The sequence below is a fragment of the Pieris rapae genome, chromosome 9 (genome assembly GCF_905147795.1).
Source record: "Pieris rapae chromosome 9, ilPieRapa1.1, whole genome shotgun sequence".
In the NCBI taxonomy this organism is placed as follows: domain Eukaryota; kingdom Metazoa; phylum Arthropoda; class Insecta; order Lepidoptera; family Pieridae; genus Pieris; species Pieris rapae.
Genome location: NC_059517.1, coordinates 8,392,810 through 8,418,563, shown reverse-complemented (window position 1 = coordinate 8,418,563; position 25,754 = coordinate 8,392,810). Strand labels below are relative to the sequence as shown.

General features: G+C 32.2%; 1 protein-coding gene across 1 annotated transcript in view; it reads right to left on the bottom strand.

Moving 5' to 3' along the window:
• LOC111000233 (irregular chiasm C-roughest protein-like) overlaps nucleotides 1-25,754 on the bottom strand; it is a 58,111-nt gene that overhangs the window by 7,959 nt on the left and 24,398 nt on the right. Inside the window, exons 5-13 of the mRNA XM_022269608.2 lie at nucleotides 18,767-18,918; nucleotides 18,288-18,379; nucleotides 17,701-17,809; nucleotides 8,360-8,438; nucleotides 7,603-7,691; nucleotides 5,559-5,661; nucleotides 3,850-3,983; nucleotides 3,124-3,247; nucleotides 444-589 (exon numbers count right to left, since the gene is read on the bottom strand). Coding sequence (XP_022125300.2) covers nucleotides 444-589; nucleotides 3,124-3,247; nucleotides 3,850-3,983; nucleotides 5,559-5,661; nucleotides 7,603-7,691; nucleotides 8,360-8,438; nucleotides 17,701-17,809; nucleotides 18,288-18,379; nucleotides 18,767-18,918 — 1,028 coding nt within the window. The remainder of the gene's footprint in view (nucleotides 1-443; nucleotides 590-3,123; nucleotides 3,248-3,849; nucleotides 3,984-5,558; nucleotides 5,662-7,602; nucleotides 7,692-8,359; nucleotides 8,439-17,700; nucleotides 17,810-18,287; nucleotides 18,380-18,766; nucleotides 18,919-25,754) is intronic.

Genomic DNA, 25,754 nt, shown 5'->3' with positions numbered 1-25,754 from the left:
AGTTTTAGATGCACTCGTCGGTTATATATGTAAGAAGATCAAACCTTAATAAAAGACATACTGAATGTAAATTATATTAAATTAAGCTTATTAATTACATATTAGCGATTAATCGAATCGAAATTATTTTAAAAGCTCAAACATATTTATAATGAAAGTCTTCTGTACATGTAATCCAGTGTCCATATTAATCCCTTAATCCTTTTAGGGATGGAATTTTCAATATCCCTTCATAGATGTTAATAAGATAAATCAACTTCCGAAATTCCAAGTTTACAGCCCTTGTGGTTTAGGCTCTGCATTGATGAATCGGGGTTAGTATGTATATTATAAATGTTATTAAGTGAAGTTTTCGGATTCTTTAACTCACTCCTACTTTTAACATGGATCATGACTTTTTATGAATAGAGTTGTTGACGCATGCCTTTATTAGTTACACTTACTTGATTGTGAAAAGAATTAATTTCAGCCCCTTCAAAGGCCCACATCACAAGATCGGGCTTCGGAACAGAGAAGGATATACACTCGACTCTAACACTATCCCCCTCTATCCCATATTGAGTGTTATTGGAGACTATTTTTGGAGGTCCTGCAAAGAAAATTTATTTATAACATATATTTGTAGATAAAAGTATTATTACCCAAGATTATTTTTAAATTAGGAACGTAATATTAAATAGGTGTGAGTGTGTGAGTGAGTATAGTGAGTCCCTAAAGCGATAGCTAACACCATACCTAATTAATATAGTCGTTCTCGTACAATGCGAACTCAAAGCAGCTACAAACTAGGCACTCGAGCGGCGTTGTTGCGGCACCGGGCCGATTTCAAGTGTGAACACGAGAAGCGTTGTTTTAAATATTGTTTGATGATTTGCTTTTTTAAAAGAGTACCGAGAGTTTTTTACGCCCGCTTTTTCTCTCGGCCTACACCCTCTGTCTTTGCCGATGAGTAGGGATGCCTACAAGTTCGAATTGATTGACGTGGAATAAGTGATACCTAGATGATCTTATGTTCCAAAATAAACGTATTTTATTTTTATTTTTATTTTAGCGTAGTATTCGTTTAAAACAGACATGTAATAACGAAAATTTGAGCCCTAAAATATGGCAGAGGATCAGTTTAACTGGAATTGGGACGAATTCAATTTTGCCGCTTTGAATGATGAAGTTAGATTGATTTCCCGCAGATTAACTGAAAAACGAACGATTCCAGAGGAAAAGGCAGTGACTGTCAAATGTGGTAGTGATACTGTGGAAGGTACAACCGGTTCAACAAAGGTACTTTTGGCCAAAATCGTATCGAGATGGCGATTCATACAACAAAGACCGTAAGACCTTCTAGAAAAGAGCGTAACAATTCTTAAAATGCCGGCAACGCACTCGCGAGCCCTCTGGCATTAAGAGTGCCCGTCAGTGGGCGGTCGTAGCACTTAACATCAGGTAGCTATAAAAAGGGTTCGTAGAAATATATCGAAAATACATACTTATTTACTTATTTATAAGTTATCTTACAGTTTATACTTATACATATTATAAGACAAAACAGATTACATAGATAAAGAATATATGTATATGAAACAGAAAACAAGCCAGTACGTTAATAGACAAAGATACATTTAAAAAAAATATATCTTAAATAAGCTGAAATGTAAAATTTGAAACAACAAATAAGACATAGAATTTAAAATTACTACTTTAACAAAATCAAAGTCTTCCCGCTTCTTTTTTTCTTTTATATGAAAACGTTTCGGTGTTGACGTTATATTTGTGAACACCTAACGAAGTTCAGTTTAAATAACATTTCATGTATATCATATAAACGGAAACTAATCTTTACTCGTAAATTTTACAACCAGTTTCCTAGTTAAACAAGTTAAAACTGACAACCGCATAACTTTCCTTTAGTTTACTGTGGTTATATATAAAATATATAGTCTCCTAACTCTGAATCCCTCGTCTCCATTGTGGGTTTCTATTTTCCAGGGCATAATGAAATAATAATTGTCTAAAAAACATAATAGTGTATAGGATATCAGAGAATATATACAAACGGATAGTTCTGCGACTTCAAAATAAAAGTCTTTCCTGCGGCACCAGGTGGTTTACCATCACATGTAATGCAGTACCAACAAATCAGAGTACATACAAGCTATAGACTAACATAAAGTCTCTTTTTTTTTAAATACAGGAGGCAAACATGTAGGAAGTTGACCTGATGAAGTGATACTGCTTAAGGACATTCACACTACCAGAAGGCTTGCAAGTACGTTCGCGGCCTTTTAAGAATTAGTACGCTTTTTTTGAAGGACCCTAAGTCGAATTGGTTCGGAAATACTTCAGTGGGCAGCTGTTTCCACGTAGATGGTGCGCGACAAAACTGCCGTAAGAAACGCTCATATACAGATGGTATTTTGTATTCCGCCTTGACGTCCCATACATGTCAAGGAAGAGGTATAAATATCGGAGATAGGAAATATTTATACTTCCGGATCAGAAGTATAAATATTTCCTATCTCCGAGATCTCTGCACCAGTCAGTAAATAAACTTAACTAAAATAACAAACATTGTATAATAATAATCCTTTATTCATCCACATCTTATTGACACACATTTAACAAAAGTTAATTTTAACTACTCTAAGATGCGGACCCTGTCTTTCTAGCCAATTCTATTTTGTGCCATCGTTAATATCATAATTAATATTGGATAATAAGAGTTGAAACAGTCTCAGGTATTGAGGGAAATGTAATGTTTTTCCATTGTATATATGTATAGTTTTTGGTAAGTTAAATTCGTAGCCATTTCAGAATGAAATAGTAGTCATTTTATCCCGCGGAGCTTGCCGTGTTGAGAGAGGTCAACAAACAGAATATCCTGAAGCTATTACTAGAAGAATTCATATCTATATGGTAAGTGCAACAGCCTTATCATGTTTCTTTAAAAAAACTTAAGTGAAGGAAACAAAAGAAACAGCGCTGGAATATATATCATTGATTTCAGGCGCATTATGTCTTAACTAAGCAAAGCGCTTGAAATATTAAATACCAAATATGATCGTTTCTTGTTAGCGCTTCCTTGTAAGCAGTAACAACCTATAATAGATATCGGATTGAGTCCCATACCTTTTATGTATACCATAGCAGCTGCTTCGATGTCTTTCCGTCCGTCTATACTACCTCTGCACCAGTATTGTCCTGCGGATTGCTTTGTCACTGTCAGTGTCAGATTTGATGACTTTCCCACTATCTAAATCACATAATAAAATAAATGTAAAAGACCAATATAAATATAAACCTATTAATAATAATATAAATAAAAACTTTATTCTCCGACCGTTGGCAAACAACGATACCATAGAGAATATTTAGTACGACAAACAAACACACTAAACATTTACATACTTTAATCATAGAACATTCACGTCACCTTAATTTTAGAACTTCTCTTACTGTATGTATATTTATTTCCTCATTTGTAGATCAACTCAATACTTATACAAATATAAAACGTGAAACATTGTGTCACGGCTTAATACGGCTGCTATTCACTTTATCTCTATCGAATCGGCTACTATCTATCTTTCAAACCCCTAAGCGATATATATATATATATATATATATATATATATATATATATATATATATTTATATATATTTATGATACAACATACAAAAATACATACAACCCTTAACATTCACCTTTATAAAGAGAAAAATTCACAGAACAACCTAAAAAGCTTTTATTTCGGAAAACTGAACAATCTCTAAGATCTTGATAATCTAAGAAAATAAGCTATCTATCTATAATACGAACCAAGAGACGGAAGGAAAACTAATGCATGTACTTACAATAACTCTATCATTCTCGTATCTCAGCCACAAAGTTTTCGGATGGGGGTGACCATCGACTGAACAAGTCAGTGTTGCCACTGAGCCCGCGTCGCCCTCCACGTTCTGTGGTTTACTCTTGAAGGCGGGACCGTCTGTGACAAAACAAAATCCAAAATTTCATTTAAAACTACATAAATAAACCTTTGTGAATATATTTTAATGCATGCGTAATGAATGCATTAAAATATTTTTTTTACATTAATATATATGTTATTTATATCACCCGTCGTTTCGAGTGCTTTTCATCGATTGTGGTCAATGATAGTCTGTCGATCTGTCTGTCTGTCACGAATCGTGTAAATATTAAAATAAAACACGTATTGACCGCGTAGAATAAATGCGTCTAATTAAATCGTTAGCTTGCTGTGTAACACACAGCAACAGTTTTACTGACAAATATAAACTTCGATGTCACTTTGACAACTCGCACATACATGACAGTTTACAATTAGAATGCTATGAACGATGTAAATTCTTCAGGGATCGTTCCAAAAACTATTCTATTTTACATATGGATATAATCTGTGCTTATTATATCGTGTAAAGTCTAAATGCCGACTTCAAAGCTTTGTAATGGTGATATTGTGATGTTACCTACTTTTAAAGCGCGTAACGAGAATATCACTAGAAACGTAGTATAATATATTCATTTTAAATAAGTTTTATTTCATTGTATAGTCGTTGTTTAAAAAAGTCTTGACTTTCGTCTTTTTCTGGCAAATAATTATTATGGTATGATGAAGAGATAGTTGGATGAGTATTTCTAGAAGAGTTTAAACTGTTTTAGTTTTTAATTATGAGGGTAGGTCTTCGCCTAATACAATTAATATAAGTGAATATTAAATCCACATTTCCAAGTACACAGTACTTGTAATGAGATTGAAAGTAAAATGAAAAGTATAATTGCTTATAATTACATTCTTCAGGTTTTAACTTCAACAAAAGAACTTTGTAATTTTCAACTTATTTTCTGCTTGACCTTTCATTTTAATTATTTGACTTTTTACGCTTTTAACTGTGTTTCTTTTTGAAGATTTTTATGAAATTTTCCAAGTCCTTTCTGTTTCGTATCTTAAAATAGGTAAAAAGGTTTTAAGCCTACCTACGTACGTAATATGTAATCACGTTAACTAGTAAATGTTTATGGAAAATTTCTAAGACTTTCGTTCGCCTACGGAAAATTCTGTATGTACATTTATCATTACTGCTTTTGTACTTACTATCCAGGTGAAGATGTATTCTGTGAAATGCTTACCTATTATACTATTAATTATTTAAAATAAGGATAGGCTAGTATTTTGTAAGCCCTTTTTTTTTCCTTACTTCGTTATTTACCTTCTAAGACGTTACGACTATAATTATATAATTATATAGTTATATATATTTAAATCACCTCTGAATAATAATAAAATAGGTAAGTAAGACTTTAGACTATAACAACGAATTACTTCGTAAGTCACTGTCTGCAAGCCTACCACGTAACCCGAACGACTAAATTATTTAAATAATACTAAAAAAAATAGTTTTTACTCAAATAATGGCTTACAGCGAAGCATGACGAAACCCAAATTAGATGTATTCGTGACGACGCAAACGTGAGATATCTTTATACGTAGTAAGCTATGTATTGCTAAAATGGGATTTATTAATTAATTTTTTGGTCTTACATGTAACTTCAAAGGCCTTCGTGTCAGCGCTTTTCCCAACTTCATTGAACACTTCGCATTTGACAGTAGCACTGTTGTATGTCCGTGTAATGTTTTTTATAACCTAAAAGAAAATTGATTCAAATACATATATACAAATATATTCCAATGAAATGTTACAAGATAAGGTGAGGTAAAAATGTTGTTTTGAGCTTCGGAGCGCTATAGCGTTTCCAACTAACGAAATCTAAACAAAAATAGAGGAACATCTTCAGAAAAATATTACTGTATAATATTACTATATAAATATCCCGACGTAAGAGATTCATTCCTAAAACGAGAACCTACCCACCTTTGCTACCCTCACATCACATTTTAATTAAAGTAATTTTAGTGATTTTGCTTTACTTGATATACAGATGTAAACCTCTTATCTTTGATTCTAGACGAAAAGTTATAACTCAAAAGTCTTAATGCAGTATGTCTCAGTCACTAAGCTTTTGATCCTCTTACTGTTATGCTGAAAATTATATGAATCAGCTACTGATGCAAAATATATGTTACCGACAGAAGTTGAAAACTGATGAATACCTGATGTCTGTACTAGTAGGTACATATGCAAGTGACACAATATTTGTGTTATTTTCAAAATGACTTAAGTTATGTTCAAAATGTGTAAAAAATAGAGTATTTTAATTAGGTTTAACATTTATAGAGTGTTTGTCCTCTTTTATTAGTTTTAGAGTTATATTGCGTTAATTTAAATTTAAAGACATTTCTTAAATATATTTTGTCAAATAGTGAATTAGACCACGTAGTATGAATATAGATCACCGATTATTTTTAAAGTATTCGTCACGCAATTCATTCGCAAGTCCATATTGAGGTTTACTTGCCATGCATGCGTTAGTTTCTTTAATACTGTCGTCTTTGTTGTCGTGGTACTAAACTAAAGTAAAAAAGAATTCATATCGCCCCGGTTATCATTGTCATATGTAAAGCTAGATTAAGTAGTCTCTATTAAGTCTGGAGATTCAATTTTTTTTTAAATTACTGGATTAGATTGGTGGCAATTTCATGGTGTGAATGTTTTGGTCCAAAAACTTCGAACACAAGTATTACTTATCAAACGAAACCCACTCTATTCTGTTTCACGAATTGCCGGTAACATACATATTGCAGATATTTTTCTGAGCCAAGAATATAAAAATATACTTTTGAGACGAGTATAAAGATGCGACACAGACGCTCTAGAAAATTACCATCGTAAATGTGAGACGGATTATGGTTTTTAATAGTTTTTAAAAGCTTTTCAGCATTTTACAAGGCTATTTAAATAAGTTTTATGCACGAGTATAAGATATAGAGTACTCAGGTTTAAAAAAACAGTTAAGGGTCTGTTTTCTAATAACAGCTTGTGCAGCCACTTACAGAATTCAGAGTTAGAGAAGCTACTGAGACCTAACAATTACACACTCATTTCACTCAATCACATGCCTTTAAACATGATAAGAAATTTTGTAAACAGTTTTAAAATGTCAAAAAGAAAGAGCTGGGAACCAGAACCAAAAATATAACTCTTTAACAAACTCAAAACTGAACGCTAAACAGAGTTGAATAGGCTTACAGAATAATTATGGGATATAAGGCATTGTTGCACGTGTACTATTTCTTAAAGGTTTTTTATATAACTCAACTTATTATTGTGACATACTAATTTTCATCAGAAAATTAGTATGAAATTTGCATGCATACTTTTATGGCTGATTGTTCGAGTAACAAGAGTATTAGATTTGCCAATTAACATAAACAAATGACAAATGAATTCAATATATTATATTAAGTTACCAAAGAGTTCTAAAATTGAAATTCAAAAAAGTTTTCATTAGCAATCTTTCTACGGGCCACTTCTAAATATTTTCAGTGTTACCCACATATAATTTATCAATCTAAATGTACCAAATGTAATGTTTGTAAATATTTTTTTTTAATAATTATAGTTCGATAATAAGAATAAAACGAAAAAATTAAACATGATTTACTATTATTTTTTAATAAAACTTACCAATTCATTCCCATAGGTTCCAACAACAGGTTCACTGTTCACATACCATTTGTATGTTAAATTGTTTGGGTTCGCCATCGCTTGACAACCTATAAAAAGCTATTATTAAAACCAAAGTTGACTATTTAAGCAATATTGAATGAACACTATTTACGCAGTATTCAATTGACTATAGTAATAGTTTGTGGGGTGGAAAGGATTGCACATGCCCTGCTGTCTGAATTATATACTATGATTTCACTAAACGTCGGTTAAATTTATTGTTTATAATATGTTTAAATAATTATAAGTTTACAATAATACATAACTTTAATCCGTTAAAAAAGTGGTTTTCTCAAATGTGTAAAAGTTATGTTAAAAAAAGACAATACTATGAATTCGCTACTCAAGTGTATCCTAAGTTCAAGACTTTAAATAGGTACGTTGTTTTTTAAGTGGAAATACAACTTGTTAGTAGTTCTAGGTAGTATAAAAGTTAGCATATATTAAAATTATTGTTTGGCATTTATGCTGTAAAATGCATTATAAAACAAAGTAATCTCTTAAGCTATGATACCGATTTTAAATTAACTAAAGCTACACTCTGGAGTATTAATTAATACGTAATTATATATATAACTTTATAATAGCACTGAAATAAATAACAAGGCATGATTATATTCCCAAATCACGTTAAATCCAGGTTACATATAAACATCAGAAAATTCTCTTAAGAATCGATGGAAAAAAGTTAGTTAGTTTCGTAAAGAAAACAAACCTAAAACTACTGTGTCGCCTTCATGAACTCTGTTTGAACCAGTCCTGAAATGGATTTTCACTCTCGGCGCGAATTGAACCTGGAACAACATATGTTAAATAAAATATCATCATGATTAGTAGAGTAAAATTATTTAAATGCAAATTCTTAAGGTTGGGAACAATTGTTTTTTTTCCTTATATTTGCAATAACGCTTGCTAAATATTTTTAAGTCAACCGGAATGGATATCTGTCTGAGACATGGCGAGAAATTGGGTGTATCAAAAATTATTTTGGAATTGTATCGCAACAACGTTAAAATTCATTTATACGATAATATAATATATAGCTTCTTGCCAGTTTCACTAAAAGTTTTTTTATAGGCACTGTGTTTCATATAGCTTTTGAAAATAATATATAATCAATTATATTATTATCAAAAGTAAACCGTGTTAGTGTAGTGGCTTCAGCGAGCGACTCTCATACCTGAGGTCGTAAGTTCGATCCCCAGCTGCGCATCAATGGACTTCGCAAGGAAACCGGGTTTCAAATACTATATATATAGAAATCTAAAGCCGACACCTAAAAAGGTTCTAGCTGTTTTATTATTATTATTAATTATGTTCTCTGGGTATTAGAGCGATTCTCGTATTATGATTGTACTATCAAATTTAGTCTAATTGCACGGTTTTAAATGTGTCAAATTGTATTTATGCTGTGATGAAAAAAGATAGATAAGTATGTGGAGAAAGGAAGGCTGCTATTCGTCTGACCTTAAGGAGACTACAGACCACTGCTGGCCTGAAGGAGGTGCTAATACCCAACAGTAATTTTTTTGCGGTCAGACTTTGTAAGTGCCTTTCCGGTTGAAGCCATAGATTGTAGGTGTCGCCACAAGTTCTTAGTGAAAACGGCGTAGTAATATTTATTTCTATAAATGATAGAGCTTTAGGTACCACTCAGACAGCTCAAAATTTTCAACTAACATAGCGTGTCATTAGGTTAACTAATAACATATATGATGGTTTGATGATATGGTTTAAGATACAGTTGTATTACTCTATTACTCGCGCATATTTATGTACTTAGTCGTTCTCGTATACATCAAAACTTAGTTTTTTACATAACACTGTACTGGGGCAAACCTAAGCATTTAAAGTACGTAAATTCAGTTAAAACTTTCCGAACATTCCGCTCGGAAACGTAGATTTAACAACCCTAACTATTTAATTCGATTTAAACTAGACTGAAATAAAATGTATGTATTTAACACCTACTCTATGGAAATACAGGAATCCCTGAATATATTCATGTGTGCTCATCATAAAAATGATAACATTTTAAATAACCGTCACATATTTGATGCTATAATATTATTTTTTATAAATTTTATCTAATAATTCTTCTGATTTTTGTCTGCTATAGACTTTCATATTTCTTCTAGCGTAACACACAATAACCTTAAAAGTTAGCCTAATGTACCTACTGTAATTTATACACAGTCATTTGTTTTTATTCTTCATAGAACATTAAAGTTTTATATTTTCTGTAATCCATTATCGCAAATAAGGTTGCCATGTTTGTAATAAACGACTATTACTCCAGGTAAGATTAAACGCAAAAGAAAATATAATGCCTATAAACAAGAATTTAATACATTTATTTACAAAGGTTGCCAACGCTCGGCACAATGGTACATTTGTACTTAAGAAAAAATTACCAGATTTAATGTGAAAAACACTTATAGGGAAACATAACAAACTCTAACACAAAAAATACATCGTGATAAATTATACAAGCTAAAGGAAAATTGGTTTCAAAATATCGGGAAATACCAAACCTAGCTCGTTTATTTGAAAGCTCAATCTGGCCTCCATTTTGGCCAAAACGTGTTGTTCTGAAAGGAAGGACAAAGGATGATAAAATTTAATTTAATTTAAAAAAAAAATTAACAAATTATAGTCAACCTATCGCAAATGCATACTCAACGTTCATTAAAAATAATTGCATCAAATAACATTCACCTACAGAATGGAGCAGTGGGATCTTAGTCCTAAAAAATTCCCTTCGAAATATAAATGCAACAACTGCTAAAATAACTTATTGCTTCAAAGGTAAAAAAGTACTTAATTGACACATAATCTTCAATAGTACAATGTATAAAACACTTTTACACTTTAAGCTAATCCAATGCATGGCTTCGTCTAGACTCGTGATATCCATTTTAGTGATTAACGCTTCAGGGTAGGGGCGTGTACGCTTTTAAAATTCAAGTTTTCCCTTTCGTATTGGGGGAAAGTAGTGCTTTATAGAGGAGTTAATAAAATCAATATTTATTATGGTTTACTATGCAAATTGAATAATACTTATTACAATGCTGGCAACGTACGCGCCCTCTGGCATTGAGAGTGTCCATGGGCAGCGGTGTCACTTAACATCAGGTGAGCCTCCTGCCCGTTTGCCCCCTGTTCTATAAAAAACTTCTATAAAAAAAAGAGTTACAAATTTACATTTTTTAACTTACATAGTAAAAAAATAATATAAATGTAATTAAAGAAGTTTGGTCCCTATGGCATTGTACCTTTAACTCTGGCAGCATTTACTCGCTGTATTGCGATATTTATTTGTTGATCCAAGAGAGTGCCAGCTCTGGGGTCACTGGTACTATCTACTAGACGCCAATTTACATTTGAATTAGCGCCATTGCACTTAAACTCAAGAGTCTCTACTTCAAAGGGAACAAATCGAAGTGGAGGAAAGTTATTAATACCGCCCGCTTTTTTGCTGGTCTGAGGGAGATGATTGGGCTAACGTGTCTACACAGGTAGGTCTCATACCAACGACCGTCCCATCTCCCAAGTGATCAACGACATCCCATCCGGCCACTATATTACAATTAACATACTGTGTGAAAAGTTTTGCGCTGTATTTCAGGCAATCCGTACTAAGATAGCTAGAGTTATAACGTAAAAATATTTTAATATAATATATATATAATAGTCAGGATTAATAAGAGAGAAAAGACAAACTTTAGAAGACATATAAAATAATTGATAACAGATATTTAATAAATTGATAAGAGATATTTAATAATAAATAAATAAAATGTTTATTGTATCTCAGATTTTACGTTAATTCATGAGTATGGGACAGCCCCCGTAGACAGAGACACTTGTGTTAGGGTTGACTACTTCCCTTATTTATAAAAATTCTCATAGTTTTGTAAGAATAATATTGAATGGAAAACATTTAGAATTCATAGAGGAGATTGTAAAAGATTATTCGAAAACGTAATAATCGTAAAAAGTAAATGTATGAGAAAAAAAAAGTTCTTCAGTTGCATGAAATAAGGGAAACTTCGCTAATGAAAGATATTTATGCTTACAATGGATGTAAAAGCTTATAATAAAACTTAGTTTGCTTGTATTAAGTAGCACAACTTAAATGAGCACCTAAAAATTCAACTAAATGTAAGTATATACTTAGAATATTTATTTATTAACACTACGTTGTACTTAAATAATAATTTTTTTACATATATAAATGAAAAGGAGGGTAAGTGGCGGCCTTATCGCTTTCAGCGATCTCTTCCAGGCAACCACTGAAAAATGTATTAAAGTAGAAAAGGTAAGCAAGAAGAATTTTTTTTTTATATAGAATAAGGGGCAAACGGGCAGGAGGCTTACCTGATGTTAAGTGATGCCGCCGCCCATGGATACTCTCAATGCCAGAGGTCTCGCGAGTGCGTTGCCGGCCTTTTAAGAATTGGTACGCTCTTTTCTTGAAGGACCCTAAGTCGAATTGGTTCGGAAATATTTCAGTCATATATATAAATATACATAATACATATAGTTACTAAGCCAAAGCTAAACTATATATATCTTAAGAGTGGACATAAGTGTAATATGTTATTTAAATTTGTATTTGGAAATTTTATTCATATTTTTATTATAATTTCCGTCTTGCACAAGTACTGTAAAGTTTGTAAATTTGTATGTTCGTGACATAAATCTCCCGATAGTTTTACTACCGAAAGGACTTCTTGTAAAAAGCAATCAACACAAAACCGACAAACCTTTTTCATTAATCATCAAGGATGGTATTACGCGGTTTGCACACGAAAAGTCGAATTAGTGAACCCTAGTTTAGTGGCCAATAAAACTCTTACGACAATGTAGTTTGTACAAATGAGTTTGTTTTTATTGAGAACTAGAATTACTATATATTTGTAAAAGTATATTGGGATGGCTTTGTAAGAGCGGTTTTCAAAAATTTGAATTTCATAATAATGTGTCTAATACTAGTTTTAAACACTTAGTAGTTTTGTGATTTTGTTGTATGGTTATTATAACTATACGTCAAGTATCTATCTCTTTTCATTTCAACATAAATACAATTTGACAAAAAGGGATAAAAAAGTACTTTAGTTGAAAGAGGGCAATCAAATTTTTGTAGGGTAGAATAAAAATAAATACTGAAGTAAGAGAAGTAAGTTTCATTTTTTAGTCCTATTTATTTACACTGTAATGTACAATGTAACGAGCAGTTATAGAAAAAACAAATGACATTATACAAAAAAAAATACGAGGAATGCCTTATCACAATCAAGCAATCTCTTTCAGGCAACCCTAGTGAGGTAAAAAGCTAAAAAAAGAAATGTGACGTGTAAAATAAAAAAGCGTTTACCTAATCTCATAAAAACCAACATTAATATAAAATAATACGAAAGAATGCATAAAATAACTCGAAAATTAAACTCACAGATTCAAGAACTGAGATGCAATACAAAAGAATAAGAAATAATATTAGTGAGGTCTATGTTAGCAATCACACAACGATGCATTTCTAGATGAAAATCTATAATACTGTTAAAAAAGACGGGTCGACTGCAATGTTTCTAGAAATTTCCATAACTTAGAGAACTTTTCAGCAGGCAGAAATATGATTTCTGACCGTTTCAGGAGAAGGGCAATCACATATTAGAAATCTGTAATTTGCATAATGTTTTTGGCCAAATTGTAATGGCCAAACATTTTTTCAAGTAGTTTAAGAAAATGTGTGAGTGCAGTTTTGAGGAGACCCGTTTTCAGAACTAGTTATACCCCTTTAATAAAGGAAGATTCTAGACCGAATTTTCTAGGTGTGCAATCGCTACTCATTAGCAATCCTGCCTTGAGGATTCTTGAATATCGTTCAAGATATATAATCGATCCAAGGCATTAATTCAGTTTCGAATGCGATTTCAAGAGATAAACACAAAATAGGTTAAGTGTGAATAAAGTGAAGACAAGTGATAAAGTAATGTGTGAAGTGTAATGTAATTAGTAACTGTTTTCTGTGTGTGTAATTAGAGCCCTCATTGAGAAATAAATCTTTGAAGAGATCTGTGGAATTTTCTATCCGATTCCCTACCTCATAACAATACCTTATAGAGACTAGATTATAGAGACTCCGATAGAAAGTTTAGTACAAAATTCACGGCAATATTTTTGCATTTATACAATTGCGTATTTAAAAAAGAAGTTTTCAAGGCTTTATCGTTCTTTTTATATAAAGAGACACGGTTCCAATGCTATCTATAGTAAAGACTAAATAGGTTTTTATCATAAAGAATAGATAAATACTTGGTGATTTTATGACCTCTACGCAACATAAAGTCTGATAGTAAAACCCCAAGTAAAATTCTGTATAGCATAGTATAAAGGATAGTTTTATTTAATTTGTTCTTGTTGCATGACGATGTGCTTTTAATATCTTAAGACTAATGTAGTTGTTCGAATCTAGGACAAAGCAATTTTGCTTTTGAATGCAAATATCATCATATTAAGTTTAAGTATTCCCAACCTTAAATAACACGTGTATTTGACAACAGTCTTGCTATAAATCTATAAATTTGTATAACCGCTATAATTGTAGTATCGCTCAAGCCAACTATATTGAATTTGAATTCTGTCAATAAACATATTTTCTATAATAGACTATGAACTTTTACACGTAACATGAAACAAAAGGTTTTGCATATTTCAGTAAAAAGAGACATTATAACAAGTAATGATATTAAAAGTATATACTGCGAGCAAAACCAGAAACTAGAAAATTATTAAAACAAGAAAAAAGATTTTGTACCCATATGACTAGTTACTTTTATTTATTAAAGTTTACCACTTCATACATAGTAAATCTACGGGATATTTTATAAACTCTTTAATCTAAAATGTATGACAATGTAAGTTAACATAAGTGTTACAAAAATTACATTTAAAATATAAACAAGACAAAATAAGCATACATTAAAAATACCAGTAATTTTTTTGGAAACAAAAAAAAATATCAGCAAAATTAGGTTCGAGACATATACAATACAACGATGTTTTCTCTAAAACCGATCAGCCCAGTACAGAATAAATGCAGCAAATCCAGTTACTTGATTCTTTATCAGAATTTTATGCTCTTCAAAGACAGCATGAGGATCCCTAAACGAGAAGCCATCTCATTCCAATAAAAACGTCGTAAATTCCGTCCAATTCAAAGACAATCAATAAATAGAGAGCCGATTTTGCACACATAAATTAAGCTTAACCAATAAACGAATAAAAGAAACGTAATAAAGAAACAGACGGTAAAAAATCCCAACCACAATTTTTTTCCCTCGGAAAATTCCCGTAACCGTCCAACGTACGCTGACCTGGCTGCTTACAGTAATTATAGGGGCGGCTTGGGAGTTTTGCTGATGGGGGAGGTCAGGTTAATCTGGTCCCTTGTCTGCTAAAGTGAAAATAAGAGCGTTGTAGTGTTCTAATTTCGTGACGATACGCCAGAAGGCTCGGACAGAACATACTTTGTGACAGATTATTACGCCTTAATGAAACGTGTTGGAATAATATAAGATCGCGATTTTTGTATGGACTGTATGTGATATGTGTTGCGGTCACAGATTAGGTAATCGATGCGTCTATAATCTGTGGTTTCAGATTGACAATTTAAATTGTCTATGGTGTCAATTAGGGTAAATTAAAGCTATAATGTGTTGACCTACGAACTAAATACAGTTGCGTAATTTTGATGTGGAGTTAGTTTCAGTTTGATGTTTTATATAGCGCGTGTAACACGGCGACTTCATACTTTAAGGCATTCAAAATTTCACTATGGAATTTTTAGGTCCAAAAATTACCTATTATATTTATTATTATTATATAATAATTAGTAAAGCCAAATTTTCGAGTCTATCAGCTTCTTTTAGGTTTCGTTTAGGTTCCGTTTTTGGTATTTGCCTCATATTTCTGTCCAGAGAGCTCGTGTGCCTTGTCGGCCTTTTGAGAATTGGTACGCTTTTTCTTGAAGGACCCTAAGTCAAATTGGTTTGGAAAACCAGGCTAAAAAACGGGAAAACTGCCTAGAAAAGCGCGCAGTTGTGGATTTGCTTTCCTAATATACAAGTAACTGATCAGCTGTATACGCCATCGACTACTTGAGTCTAGGTCACACTCATGAGGATTTCCTTCACCCTAAGAATGACTGTTAAATGCGCACAGAGGATTTGCATGGTGAAACTGAATGACTTCTGGAATCGGAGGCACGTTCAAGCCTAGTGCTAGTCATCTTAATCTGTAAAAGCTAAATTATTATGTATTCGAAACACGGAAAAAATGAAAAGAATTCAAAGAATTCGTTTTTGCGAAAAAACCGCGACAATCGATTTGGTTCGATATCGAAACGATTAATTACAATGCAGTATTCAAATCGACAGAGATTAACTGTAAAATTTCCCCTTCGACTTTACCACTAAACTCAATCAAAGTAATAAATCTTTAAGAACTTTACCTACAACTTTTCCTCCCAATCCATTAGGTATAGCGATGTTTTTACGACCGAATGGATTTTATAATCGAGTTACCGATTCGATTGTTGAATCGAATAATCGTTCGATTGTCATTTTTATTGCGTTCCGAACATATAACTTACGAAGCCAGTGTTCAAGGTATTTCGCTATCATTTTACAATATTTTTACAGAAGATTTTTTAATATAGGCAAATTTTATATTTCTGACATTTTCAGTCAGTTTTGGCAAGTCTCATTCTTGAGGTCGTAGGTTCGATTTCCGGCTGTGCAATGAAATTTTTGTATACGTACTCATTAAATACTCTCTCGTTCGGTTTTGCAAATCATCGTGACAGAACCGGCAGACCATAGACACAAAAAGTCCAAGGCGTGTGGCAAGCACAGGGACCTACTTGTATATTAAAAAAAGAAATGATTATATGTCAGATACAAAAATCTGAAGCTCAGACCTGCGATTTTGTAGCGCCACTGATTTAATTTTTTTAAATATTTTCCACTTCCATCTTTGTCATAAACAGTCTCTCAGAATATTATCTGGAAACTAATCTAAACCTTTCTCTCGACACGGCCAATTGCAAACAGTCCCTTCTGCTTTAATTTGTGTATGTACTTATTTTCGTTCAATTTGTCAAAACAATTATGACACATCTAATTTCCTTCGCCGTAACAAAAACTATAATTAAAAAAAAACAAAGTTTAACAAGGCAAAGTCAAGGCTTTGTGAGTTTACGTATCGCGTGTTAAATGAACTGCAAATGTTTAATTCTGTAATAAAAATTATAATTGTTTGAAACAATAAATTATACGCACCGCTTATCCTAAAAAGCGTGTTCCGATGTTCGCTAAAAATGGCATAATTTGGCGCGGCGATTAAGCAGACGTTTAAGATTTTATGCGAAAAGTTTGCTGAGCGGACCATCTTGTTTGCATAATTTAAGTGTTATGCTTAACGTAGTCAGCGCCGAAGATATACAGAATATTTTGTATTTTAAAACTTATGCTATCCAAGATTCACGAAAGTTATAATTTATAAAATGCAATTTATTCAAGTGAATGAAACTATCTGTGCATATTTCGAAAGATTCGTTGGCGCCTCAGATTGTATTTGTTTATTTTAAAGCAAATACTTAATTATGTGCTTCATAAACGTCCGACTTTTTTAAGAAGGTTTCTTCACGATCTAACATATGAGTGTTTATGGCACACATAGAAAGATAATTGAAGCAACGCCGGGGTTCAACTCACGAACTCAAAATTTTAGTGGTTGCTTGGAAGAAATCGATCGAAAGCGATAAGGCCGCCAGTAGTCCTCCTTTTCCACAATTATGTTACATTTTTTATATTTTATAGTAACGAAGTGTTAATAAATAAAATTTATTAAAATCATCAAATACTTCACTTCAATTGTCTATACAAAGACTATATCATCAATAATACTTAATGTATTGCCTGTATTTGTATATATTTCCTTAGGGTTTCTAGCCAGTATGACTTATAAATGAAAATATAATATTATATATACCTTTATCTTAATTGTAGTCGCCTTATACGCTCGATCTGCTGTATTCTGTGCCTGACAAATAAATGTCTGATTATGATGTTGCCTTCGCGGACGCAAACGTAGTATTGATCTGTAAAAGTAATTATATAACAATACATTGTATACTCGTATAAGCGATACATAAATAAAAAACAAATTCAAAGCAATATATAGGTAAAAATATATGATGATATCAATTTCACAGGTATAATCCTCCTCCAAGGAATAGCATATTTACCTTAAACAAGCCATCTGGAGCCAGTATGGGCCAGTTTGCGATACATATAGTTATGTAAATATAATAGTTATACAGAAAAGAATTGGTGATTTTCTTCGCAGTATGAGAGTTAAAAAATATCGTGTCCCTTATTATTTGGGTGATTTCTCCTTGCTTATAAGGACACCTTAGGAGTTTAGGTTTAGATTCTAATGAACACCATCTTTTCTATTAAAAAGACGAAAAACATTGTGAGAAGCTAAACCGTTAGTACCAACAGAAAAGGCTTACATACAATAGCTGCAAAATGAATTGGCTCGTAATTAATATGTAATAAATTTTAGTAATTTACCTTGCTGTATACCGCCTACCATCAGACATTTCTTCCACAGCGTACGTCACTCCCTGGTTGAGTACGCCACCCTCGTTATCAACCCACGTTATCTGAAAGTTATTAGGAATTATTTATAAACCAGATAAGAATCGATTTCGATACACTGGTTTTGAAAGATTTTTGACAGTGAAAGTGTTTTGTGTCAGCGTTGACGAGTCTGATTGAACTGAATCTCTTATGGATTACGGGTTTCCGCGGGACATATAATAAATGTTTTTTTAAATTCACTTTTCGGGACAAAAACGCGTTATTTTAGACTGAATATAAATCCTTTATGAATTTGTCTAAAACGTATATTTAGTATATTAACAAATTGAATATCATAGTCCTGACACCAACAAATCTTGGAATTTAATTACTTACGAGGTTATTATTGTTTGGCAATTTCTATCAGTTCATGCTATAATCTTTATCAGAATTAAGAATTTGGATGTTACCTCAGCAGCAGGTTTGCCCCCAACAGAGACACACTCTAAGTCAACATCGCGCTCCTCCACAGCATTCAATACTGGTCCCTTCAGGATCTTCGGAGGTTCAGGTGGTACCAGCACCGTTAGGCGTGCATATCTAGACCGGATTGCCGCTTCACCTGTTGGGAAAGACCAGGACACGTAAGTTTGAGAGCTAATTAGGAACAGATATTTATTTATCCGTTCATTAAATCAAAAAGTAGCTTTTTGTTTTGACGTCATTAAAGACAAAGTTAATATTTTCTTGTAAAAATATATATAAATGTTTGACGTTATCTTAGCGATAAAACCTCAGACAACAGACTGATTGACGCGTTTCATAAATTACGTAAAATTACTAAAACAAGTTACAAACATGTTTGATATAACTTTTGTATAAAAAATTGAATTCAAGAAAAATGTGTTTACTCATTTGACAACAATTCATTATAATGTGTACGATTTAGTAAGCCTTTGAAGTAAAGAAATACCTGTATTAGGGTTCCCAGCTCTTCCATAACAAACTTAATAGTAAATTCCATAAAACTTTGTAATTTGGTTTTTCAATTGTTTTCAACGCGCCTTTGGGCATGAGTGTGTGCGTGCATGTTAGTACATGAGTAAGTGTATATGTAAGTGAATGATTGAGTGAGTGTGTGAGTGAAATGTATACATGTAGTTAAACATTTCACCCACGTTGTTGGCCTGAAGGGCCTTGACTGCTCAGCTCAGCAGCAGGCGGTGTGGCCTCTATCCCATGTAGTCTCCTACATATAATAGTCATGGTTCGTATTATCAAACACTGTTTAAATGTCTTTGACATTATGTATAAAGAAACCAGATAAGCGGTGACACACATGAGTAATGTAATTATTTTAAAATTGTGATTACATATTAAGTTCGTTCATTTAGCACTGGTATATAGAAATGACAGAAAAACTTTTATTTTACACAACTCGATTTGAAACTTTTTAGAAATGTTTATTTTACAGAGACCAGTGAAATACCCCAGATACCCAACTAAAAATTCCCGCGCGCATTTGACCTATTCGATTTTTTTACATTGCTAACATGTGATTTTTTAATGTTCGGCTAAATTCTATTACTCCGTTTTAGAAATTCTGATATCTTAAAAGGAGAGTATTAATATAACTGCGTATATATCATATGCAGTGTTGGATGCTACTGACACCTAGCTAGTAGTTACACATTACACTCACTCATACGTGTTGTGAACAGTAACAAAAAAATGGTTATTAAAAAAATAAATTGTTATGGAATTTACTATTAAGTTTGTTTTGTAGGATGCTGAGAACACGTCATGTATTTTACTTAAAAGAGTTAATAATCGTTTATTTGCGAAGAAAATGGTACATTCATATAAAAAAAGGCATTCAAATGTCACATTAATTATCATAATATCATGATAACAAGAACATTTAAGTATATGTGTTGTCAAAACTTGTGGTCTAAATACTCTCCCACGATGTAAAGACACTCTGCCTTTAGAAATACCTTACACATTATAATTAATTATTTGTAATGAATAAACATATTTTTATTTTACTTTTTGATATTTTTATACACTATAAAATGCTTCAATCTGTGTTAATTCGTAACAAAATTATTGGATAACTTAAACAATACACAAGGTAATACAATATATCCGCTAAACAAAACAGTCTTTAATTCTCATCGGGCGTTGACTTAGGCGTAGGCTAACTATAAACAAGGAGACAAACTAATTAAGCTTTATATAAGGTTTCTCACAACCTTAGACGCACCTTAAATGGATTAAGAATGCTCCGTTTTAACTTATGGAACGACAGCATTCTTTCTACCTTGTACCATTTTAATTGTTAATTTTAGTCATCTTCATTATAATGCTAGTTTAGTGTAATTTTTACTAAGACAAAAATGGCATGACACCCAGCGAGATACAAGGACAACCGATGGACATTAGATACCACAACATGGGAAGGACCTGCGGGAAGAAGAAAAAGAGGCCAGCCAAGGAACAGATGGATCGACGAGATAATTCAAGTAGCTGGTAAAGACTGGAGCAGAATCTCAAACAATGGAAAAGCGTGGAGTGAACTAGAGGAGGCCTTCCTGCATCATGATCTATGTATTGGTGCCCTTCGCAGTCCATGATCCATACTTCATACAGGCAGACATGGAATATCAATCCAATTCAATATTATTTTGGCTTTGATGCTGATTCCTCTTTTCTTTCAGATGTTGCTTAAAGGTGTCATGAAATATTAAGCCAATTTGGCTTTGTAACTGACACAGTGCCGTCATATGACTTCGTTAGAAATTTTTTTATTGGTAAAAGCTTGCCAACGCTCGGTACACTGATACATTGGTATAGAACCACAAAATGTTTCATGTGAATACACAATTATTACATATTACAGAATATTAAACAAAACAATTAAAATTAGAACAACTAAACGAAAATCGTAATCGAAGTGATACACAAAAACATTCTGGCTCGATCTACTTATTTATACTGGGTATTAAAAATGATACGTCAACCGTATAATTAAAATGATATGGATACATCGTACGAAAATTATTTCCTTCATAAAATATAACAGTTAGTATTAGTTCATGCCGACTGGGAAGCAGGTGTCTTAAAGTTTTTCGTTTATCTTCTGTCTATTAACTGCTTTAATATATTTCCTGATAAAAATTTCCAAAGTAAGAATTAAAGTGTATGAAAGAGCATTCGAGTAATACGTCACGCAATTTTTGGAGATTCTTGACCCCCCCTCCACATGTTACGCCGCGTCACGTTTCTCTGTACCCAATAGTAACACGTTTCGTTACCACCCAGTGTCTCATTAAACCGAAAAATTACCATTTTTGTGTTGTAAAGTATCGAAAAGTCAAAAATAATATTAACAATAACGCATAATTCCCAACCTCCCCCCACCCCTCCCATTAATTACGTAATACTTGAACGCTCACTAATATAACGCGACTCCGTTACATTGACCATCTGTAGAAAAACGAACCATCGGTTAAAGCATCGAGTCTTCCTCGGAGGGCTTATAAAATATATAAGTAAACGTAATTTTGAGTCTATAAATTTGTGTTTAGTAAAACGTAGTAAGGGAGCGAGAATGGAGAGTGGTGAGACAAACAGTGACAGAGAACGAACAACTTCCAACTTGCCACTGCGCTGTGTAAATCCAGTATTGCGGGATGGATTAAGACATAAGCGTAAATAATATATATGTTCGATGTTTGAATTAATTAATATTCTACACTATAGCAATGCATGTTATCGATATATATAATACACCATGTCTTTTCTTTTTCATATTTTGCACGCTTACAAACGTGACAGGACAATAACTAATACAAAACTGTTTTATGAGGCATAAGTCAAAGCAAAGGAATATAGTTTAACGACAATTTATTGAAGTGAAAGTTCTTTATCGACGTATGGGAGAAATTTTGTAAGAAAACGTCACGTTTTTCGGTTACGCGCCATGTTGCTTTTTTTATCGAAGTTTAGTATAGTGACGTAAAGAATACAATGTAATATATGATAATAATAAAAACAATATATTAGTTTTGAAGTTTGGTTTGAAATAAGAATAACAATATATTAATTTGAAAGAGATAAAATAAAAAGGACTTGTTCAAATTTAAGTGAATTTACAAGAAAGGTGAGAGTGATTATACATTTCGTTTTATAAATTCAACACGTATGAGCATGATTTTAGTATTTATTTGAGGTTAACCTCACTTTTTGATTGTAAGTATCAGTGAATGTTTATAAATCTGTTATAATTAGCAAGTATTAATAAATATGACTGAAAAAATAGTTTTTCTTAAGGCTTAAGCCTTGTCTACCCCATTTTCGTTAAGTTGCAAATAGTAGAAAAATGATATGTCGTAAAACAGTTTCACTTCTTACCTGTGTACTCTGGTACACAAACATATTTTTTGTAATCTTATGAATCTTTGTAAATCAGGAAGTACTCTATATTTATATTTTAGGTATATAATTTATCTAATATGTGTTAATAAATCAATTTAATGACATAATATATTGAAAATGATCACATCCCGATGGCGTACCGCTTATAAATTGGACCATAAACACTAGACAAAGCCACAGCAGTGAACAATTTGCAAGTTTGTTTGCGTTGACCATTCGGAAGCGCTTCGTTTCTTTACAAGTTACGAACGATTTTTTATGAATGTGTACGTAATGGTTTTACAATAGACCAGGGGACTGTGAAAAAGGCTTTCAAATGAAACAAGAGTTTCGTTTGCTTTTGAATCTAAAAAATCTAAAAGAATGTAAAACCTTATAAACTTTTTTCTGTTATTGTCTATAAGGGAGAGGTATCGCCTAGAAGCAGATTCCAGAACAGCTTCTTCTTGCAGTTCCTCTCATGTAATAATTAGTCTTACACTTCATTAACAGACCGCACAAGGTAAGGATAAAATATGTGTGTAGGTTTCAAAATCATGTTCTATATATTTTCGTCAAGAATTCAAAGTGTCAAAAATTGGCTTTGTTTGTATTTTTTTTGTCCCATTTGCTGCTGCGAAGCACGGGATGCAACATGTGTGTGTTTACACGTTTTCTCTGCCTACCTTCCTCGGACAAGCAAAAAAGCCACAGAGCAGGCGGAAAATAATAAATAGCTCAATTATGTATTTCAACCAACTTCATTTTTGTTCCCATGGAGTATACTCGTGGGTTTCATGTGCATAGGCGTTAATTAAAGATTTAAATTGGTGCCTGGTAGATAGTACCGATGACCCCAGCACTGGTGCTTTTTTCGCTCAACGAAAAAGTATCGCAATACAGAGATGAAAAGCTGCCAGGAATAAAGGTACACAGGGACCAAATTTTAAAATAGTTTTAATTTTCAATTCATTAAATTTATTATTACTATGTTGGTTAACTGTAAAGATTTGAGTTATACAAAACTCTCTTGTTCTATAAATAGTTTATCCTTGGTAAATGCAAATAAAATGCAACATTTTTTTTTTCAACTTTGTCCGCAAAATAAAATGTTTTGTAGGTAAAATCCAAACTTTTTTATTCCAACATCAACAACAACAACGTTATAATATAAGTATTTAATATGCCAATATATTTAAAATAAGGCATAAGCTAATGTATAGGCTCCAATCGTAAAAATAAAGCAAAAATATTTGTTGTAATATCGGTAGGTAGTAAACATAACATTTATATTGAGTATTACTGTAATATAAGTAGGAATCTGTTCACAAAACGCTGACTAATATTCTGAAGCCTTATATTCCGAAACCCCGCGAACAAAATGTGACTTAGGGGAATCATTATATCACGAGCTAGTTACCTCTACATTGTCTTGAATTATTCAACGAATTCTCTACTTGGGGGACATGTGTCATATTCAAATAAAATCATGAGATATCAACTAAAAACAGAAATGTTTATATTATTTACAAATACTGCTCCGTAGCGTGGTTACTGTATATTTCAATTTTCATAGACAACGGAGATAGGGATCGTTTCCCGGCGAGAAGAGAGAAAAAGTAGAAGGCTTCATTTTCATTCAATTATCAAATGGCTTTATTAAAAAATAATAAATATTAGATGGACATGTTATTGAAATATATCTTGATAAGGGGTCAGTCAAGTAATACGTAAGCACGTTGGTTATTACATCAACAGAAATTATTAACTTTTTACGTGTATTTCACACATTGTCTATGCTCGTAAACTAAATGCATTTTCGAGGATTCCTACAAAACGTTTATAAAAAAACCTGTACGAGTATTTTGCTTACTTTTACTGAGGGGAGGAGAAATTGCAATGAATCTGCTTACAAAAAGATAAAAAAGGTAGTTAATAAACGAAAATTAAAATGGAATCTGAAAGTTACTATCAAACTATAATGACGTGTTTTTAACACTGCAAAAAAGGTAATTTAGGAACATGAAATATCAATCCAATATAGACTTTAGTATACAATTTCATAAAAAAAGAGCAACTCTGAAACCCAATAAAGGGCCAAAACTTGGACCCTTATAACCATTCAAATGAATCACTTTATCTAGAAGTTAGAAAATTAGTAATCACTGTAACTTGTAGGGCTTTTGAAATTAAGATAAGGGCATTTGAAAAGACAAACTAACTCAATAAACAACTTTAAGTCCACGGCGCAAAGTTAAATTTACTTCGGCAAGTGAAGTCTAACTTCGTTAGAAACTTCGAAACGACAAAAGGACGTTAATATTTTTTTGATTAAATTGTATTCTTGTTAGGATAATATGGGAAAGAGGTTGTATAGACATAAGTATAATATTAAAGACTGAAGTATTCTATATAAAAAGCAAAACTTTTTCCATTACAACTGCCTTGTATTTGTTCCAGCATACTCGTTTTTTTTAACCACAAATATATTTTAAATAGAAACTTTGAGGGAAATTAACGGTGTCCTATTTTTAGTAAACTAGCCAATGAGTAAACAAGACGTTTGTGAACAATGATAAATATATTAAGATGCGAAATACGTAGATAATATTAATTGTATTAATATGGTCACATTTATAGGCAATCCGGAATATCTGACATTATATCATAAATCATAATTAACGTTATAAAAAACAACTGATACATTTACATCATTATTTTATTTAATTTACATCACACCATATTACACAAGACTTCATTACCGATATTGCGAACTTTCACTAATATTATTATTATCATTTCCTACTAAGTGTTAATATATTACTTTTTTGCGACTGAGGCGCAAACTAGCTGATGTGGTCTCTGGCAGAATGACCAAAGCTGTGGAACATTCTGCTCCAGGGCCATTTACAGCCACAGCACACACGCATTACATGCTTGAGACGAACCGAATGGGAAAAGAAAAAAAAAATATACCTCTCATTATATCTTTTATTTAATTTTTTATCTTTGATTACTGCTAGGTTGTGTGTCTATATG